General features: G+C 57.8%; 1 protein-coding gene across 1 annotated transcript; it reads left to right on the top strand.

The window, feature by feature from the left end:
- Positions 1–350: 350 nt before the first annotated feature.
- LOC128324555 (uncharacterized) lies at positions 351–5,369 on the top strand. Its single transcript, XM_053249245.1, has 2 exons — positions 351–1,210; positions 4,756–5,369. The coding sequence occupies exons 1-2, from the start codon at positions 721–723 to the stop codon at positions 5,367–5,369; spliced, it is 1,104 nt and encodes a 367-aa protein (XP_053105220.1). The 5' UTR covers positions 351–720.
- The last annotated feature ends 331 nt before the right edge of the window (positions 5,370–5,700 follow it).

Raw genomic sequence — 5,700 nt, forward strand, 5'->3', positions numbered from 1 at the left:
TTTTGAGAAAGAGGACCCTGGAGTTCACTGAGTTAATTTGAGACTGAAATCTTTCTCTGGAAGTTCCCCTCCCCTCTGCCTCGTGCTGCGGGGAGGTCCTTTTCCCCAGCCCAGCTCAGCACGAGGACCAAGAAGGGTCCTGATTGGCTGGCCGGGCTTGGTGGGCGTGGTTTCGGCCGAAAACGGCCGTTCCACGCTCTGAGCCGACCAGTCCTTTTGGATTGTCGGCGAGAGAGGAGCTCTTTAGTCGAGCTCCTTTCTCCTCTAGTGGGGGGGGGGGGGGGTTTTTCGCCCGAAAGCGGGCGTGGGGGCATTCGGCGGTGGTTCCGTCGCGGCAGCAACAGGTTTCCGGGCTTGTCGGGGGTAGCCCCGGAGAGGCGCGGCTGCAGCTGCGGGGGTTGTTCCGGCCCGGTGGAGCCTTCTCGTCGCGGCGTATTTCTTTGCTTCTGGGCTTCGGCCTGTTGGGTTTGTGGGTCCCTTAGCCACTGGGGGGTGGACAAGCCAGGGTGTGGGGTCCGGTGCGGGGGCGGGTGGCTTCCGGGGGCCCCCATTTTCCTGTTTTGGGAAGGTGCTGGTGGCTTTTCCTAGTTTGGGCTACTGATTTTGCTGGGGCCTTTGCAGGCCTGTGGTTACAAGTCTTCCTCTGGGCTTTGGGGGCTTGCTTTGGGGGGTTTTTTGTCTGTGTTTATTTTTTACTCCTATCTGGTATTGTGTGCTGTGATGCCCCGTAAGGCGAAAGAAAAGAAAGGGGGGCGTCCCGTTCGTCCGCCTAAGAGGCCTGCACCCCCTCCTTCTTCCTCAGAGGAGGAAGATGAGGAAATGGCTCTTATTCGTGGCTTAATCACCCGTATGGAGGCGCTAGAGAAGGCGAAGGCTGCTCCTTCTGACCCGGGGGCCGGGCCTTCTGGCGGGGGTGGGGTTCCGCCTCCCAAGGTTCCCCGGCGGACCAGGGGGTCTGCCAGGAGTCAGCTACTAACGTCTATTTCTAGCAGGTTGGAGGCGCTGGAGAGAGGATTGAACCCATCAGGCCTGGCCCCCCCCGGGGGGCCGGAAGCGCCTTCTGCTCCTGAGGGACCAGCCCCGGCTCCGCCTGTTCCTGTGCTGCCATCTCCCGTGGACCCGGCTCCTGATGTTCCTGCGTCATCGCTGCCTGTGCCTGCCGCTTCGGTTGGACATCCGCCTGCAGATCCGGCTATGCCGTTGGTTCCGGGTGAGCCAGCAGCACCGACACCTCCCGGCGGCACCGGCCAGTGGCCTGCTGTTCCCTGGCCGATTCCTGCCATGGGTGGATGGGGGCCAGCTTCCTACTGGTCCCCCTATACACAACACTTGGGTATGGGTTTTCCTTTGGCGTTTCCTGGGGTCACGGCTGGTACACAGGGTGCAGCAGAGCAGGTATGGTTGGGCGGGCGGCCTGCGAGTGGCCCGTTCCCCTCCCCCAGTTTTCCTTCTTCAGAGCAGAATGCCGCTAATCGGCCTGGGTATTACCCAATGGGGATTCTGCCTTCGGCCCAGCACGCCCCCTACGGGGGCATGGGCCTTCCCCTAGGGGATCACTTGTTGCCTTCTACCAGGGAAAAGATTCTCAAGGGGGAGTATGTAGACATCTTTAGTCTTCTATTTAGGGAACCAGAAGTTAAACATAAGGAGGGTGAGTCTTGCAAGGAGCATGAGGCCACCAAGAGAAAGCCAGTGGAAAAAACATGGAATAACTGGCTGTCTGGCTTTACTATCTACATGGGCGTGATACTTCAGGCGCAGCCGGCTCGGGGCCCGGCTCTCCTGAAGTATATGGATATCATTCACCGTGCTGTCTCAGATTTTGCTGGATCTTCATGGATCCGTTATGATGAGAGTTTCCGTATGAGGGCAGCTTTGGATCCCACTCTGCCGTGGGATACACCTCTGCAGGAACTATGGCTGGTGATCATGTCTCCAGCTCGCCCAGTTGAAGGTGACCGCTCGGATAGTGGACACTTGTTGTCCAGGCCTTCCGGGGTTTCGGCCGCAGCGGGGGCGGGCCAGCAGTGGGTTCAACCCCATCTGGTCTGCTGGGAGTATAACACCAGCGGCAAGTGCTCTCACTCCCCCTGTCGCTTCAGGCACGCATGCGGTTTTTGCGGAGCAAAGCACCCCAGTACATCGTGCTCCCGAGCCAAACCTGGTGGTCCCGGGTCCAAGTTTAGGCCTGGAAACAATCGGAAGGGTGGTCCCCCCCCACCCCCTTCGGGTAAGGGGCTCCAGCCCCATCAGGCTTGACGTGTTAGAGCGCTTGCTGATGGACTACCCTGACCGGTTGGCAGCCTCTTATCTACTTTTGGGCTTTCGGGATGGCTTCCGGATTCCTTCCTCTGCACGCCGGGGGCTAGGGAGTCCTCGTAATCTTAGATCTGTGGTGGGCAAGGAGGATGTGGTATTACGGAAGATTACTAAGGAGGTGGTGGCAGGTAGGGTGTTAGGCCCCTTCGATGCCCCTCCTTTTCCCCGGTTACGAACCTCGCCCCTTGGAGTGGTTCCAAAAAAGGTTCCTGGTGAATTCCGGTTAATTCACCACCTTTCGTATCCCAAAGGGTTGTCTGTCAATGATGGCATCCCCGATAGTTTGTGTTCGGTTCGTTACACTTCCTTTGATGAGGCAGTCAGAGTAGTTAGGGGTCAGGGCCCAGGGGCCCTTTTGGCCAAATGTGATATTGAATCCGCCTTTCGCCTGCTGCCCATTCATCCGGACGACTTTGAGTTGCTGGGCTTCACATTTGCTGGCCAGTTCTATTTTGATCGGGCCTTGACAATGGGTTGCTCGATCTCTTGTGCCGCCTTTGAGGCTTTCAGCTCTTTTTTGGAATGGGCGGTCAGGCGTAGGGCGGGCCTTCAATCTACAGCTCATTATTTAGACGATTTTCTTTTTGTCGGTAGGGGCAATTCAGGGGAATGCCACCGCTTGTTGCGCTCCTTTATGGGGCTGGCGGAGGAGCTTGGGGTACCGCTGGCTAAGGATAAAACTGAAGGGCCAGTTACCCGGCTTTCCTTCTTGGGTATTGAGATTGATACGCTTGCTGGTTGTGCTAGACTCCCGCAGGCTAAACTACTAGTGCTGGTGGAGCTGCTTAGGGCCTTAGGGCGGGCCCGTAAAGCCTCCCTTAGGGAGCTTCAGGTGGTAACGGGGCATCTTAACTTTGCTTGCAGGGTTGTTGCCCCTGGTCGGGCCTTTCTGCGTAGGATCTGTGACTTGACAATGGGCCTGCGCGCTCCCCATCACAGGGTCCGGGTTACTGAAGGGGTCAGGGCTGATTTGTCCCTTTGGGAGTCCTTTCTGGCCGGCTACAATGGGGTTACTTTTTGGAGACAGGAGCAGCTTTTAGAGGCTGATCTGCAGGTCCATTCGGACGCTGCTGGAGGTGCAGGTTTTGGGCTTTACTTTAGGGGCCGCTGGTGTGCTGCTCCCTGGCCTCGGGACTGGTTTGAACGCGGGGTAACGCGGGATTTGACCTTTTTGGAACTGTTCCCAATAGTGGTGGCAGTTCACATCTGGGCTGAGGAGTTTGCTGACTCCTCAGTTCGTTTCTGGTGCGACAACCAGGCAGTGGTGCAGGTTGTCAACTCTCAGTCTTCGCGCTCCCCTAGGGTTATGGTTCTGGTCAGAGCTTTAGTTTTGCAGTGTCTGCGGGCCAACATTTTGTTCCGCTCCCGCCATGTGCCGGGGATTCGGAACGACATCGCTGACGCTCTGTCTCGTTTCCAGGTGGACAGATTCAGAGCGTTAGCTCCCGAGGCTTCTCTGCACCCGGACCCCATGCCGGCTTTCCTTTGGCAGCTTGGCAGGTGGAGGCGCAGCAGGCGATAGCGGCGTCTCTGGCGCCTGGCACCAGAGTTAGCTACGCAGCCAAGCTTGAGGCTTTTGCCCTTTTTCGAAGGGCTGAAGGTTTGCCTGAGGTTTGGCCGGTCCCCGTGGGTCAGCTGCAACAGTTCCTAGTCACGTTACGCAGAGCAGGACGGGCCGTGTCCACCCTGGGTGGTTATTTAGCTGCCCTTGCATTTGAGGCGCAGGTGAGGGGGGTGGGTGATTTTTCTTCCGACCCTCGCGTGCGGCGCATGCTGGAGGGCTGGGCCAGGGCTGACCCTGGCCCTGGAGACTCTAGGCGGCCCTTTACCCTGGATATGGTGACCGCTACACTCAGTCAGTTAGCCGGGTGCTGTGCAGATTCTTGGGAGGTGTCTTTGTTCCGGGCTGCGGTTTTAGTGGCTTTTTTCGGAGCCTTTCGCCCCGGGGAGCTGCTCCCGCGCAGCAGGGTTTCCCCTCGTGACCGTTGTCTGCAGTTCTCCGACCTGTCATTGTCAGGAGAAGAGGCGCAGCTTTTTCTTCGCCGCTCTAAGACGGATCAGCGGGGGAGGGGCCAGACAGTTCGCTTGGCGGCCGCTGGGGATAGGCAAATTTGCCCAGTGTCGGCCCTCAGAGCCTATGTGGCTCTGGGACCGGACTCTGGGGGGTGTTTGTTCGCGCATTCGGATCGGACTCCTCTTACCCAGTATCAGTTTCTTTCAGTGATTAAAAAGGCCCTTAGCGCGGCCCTGATTCCCCTTGAGGGAATTACGCTTCACTCTTTCCGCATTGGGGCAGCTACTACTGCCACGAGGTTGGGCCTCCAGGAAGCGGAGGTTCGGAGGATTGGGAGGTGGAAGTCCGTGGCGGTCAGACGCTATGTGCGCTGACAGCGGGCTTTTTTCGGCTGCTATTGATTGTGTTTTTTCCCTTGGCAGGTGTTGGGGGATCGGTGGCTCCAGTATGGATCCTGTTGTGCGGCCACTCGCTGGTCTTTTGGGCCTTCAAGCGGGCTAGCACGTCTCGTTGGGGATCCCAGCTTGGGTTTGGAAGACGGGCTGCTGTGTACTGGTTGGGCATGCGTGGGATGCTCTGGAACCAGCTACTGCCCGCACTTAGGGGGCACTTAGATAGTTTTTCCCCGCCCGACATCTTGGTTTTGCATTTAGGGGAAAATGACCTAGGCAAGCGGACTGGCCTGTCTATTGTTCAGCAGGCCTCCTCTGATTTGTCCTTATTGCAGGAATGGATGCCCGGGGTGCTTATTCTCTGGGTTAATTGGCTGCAGCGTAGGGTGTGGTGGAATGCCCGTTCGGGGCTTTGTCTAGAAAAGGCTAGGCGCAAAGCTTCAGCCGCAATTGGGAAACTTGTGATAGCTGCCGGTGGTGCTGTAATACACCACCCTAATGTGGTGGCTCGTCTTCCCGAGTTATATCGTGCCGATGGGGTTCACCTTTCGGAGCTTGGTTGTGATCTATATTTAGGTAACATACAGAGGAGGCTTGCTGAATTTTTGGGCAGTGGTGGGGCAGGGAGGTCAAGCGTGGGCTAACCTCCCTGGGTGGCGGTAACAGTGCGGGCTGAGGGGTAAGCAAGGTATAGTATCGGTGAGCACCCTTGGATATTTAAAGGTGGATTGGTTAATCGCTCCTTTGTTGCCTGTGCGGCGCGGGGAGTAATTGATGGCCATGAAACCTGCTCCAGGTCTTCACCATCCTTTGGGCTGCGCGGTCCGGGGGGGTGAATACCGGGAGCTGTCCAGGTCCCCTCTTCTAAGGGGGTGGTTGGCTTTGATGGAATAGGGCAGGGCGTGCCTGCCCCCTTTCCGGAGCCAGGGTGTGTCGCCCAAAGTGGCAATGGGCAGGATGAGGGTAATCCTAGCC

The sequence above is a fragment of the Hemicordylus capensis genome, chromosome 4 (assembly GCF_027244095.1).
Source record: "Hemicordylus capensis ecotype Gifberg chromosome 4, rHemCap1.1.pri, whole genome shotgun sequence".
NCBI lineage: Eukaryota > Metazoa > Chordata > Lepidosauria > Squamata > Cordylidae > Hemicordylus > Hemicordylus capensis.

Coding starts and splice junctions, on each gene's coding strand:
- LOC128324555 (XM_053249245.1), top strand. CDS start 721: ATGCCCCGTAAGGCGAAAGAAAAGAAAGGGGGGCGTCCCGTTCGTCCG. Junction 1,211..4,755: donor GGCTATGCCGTTGGTTCCGG/GTGAGCCAGCAG, acceptor TTCCCTTGGCAG/GTGTTGGGGGATCGGTGGCT.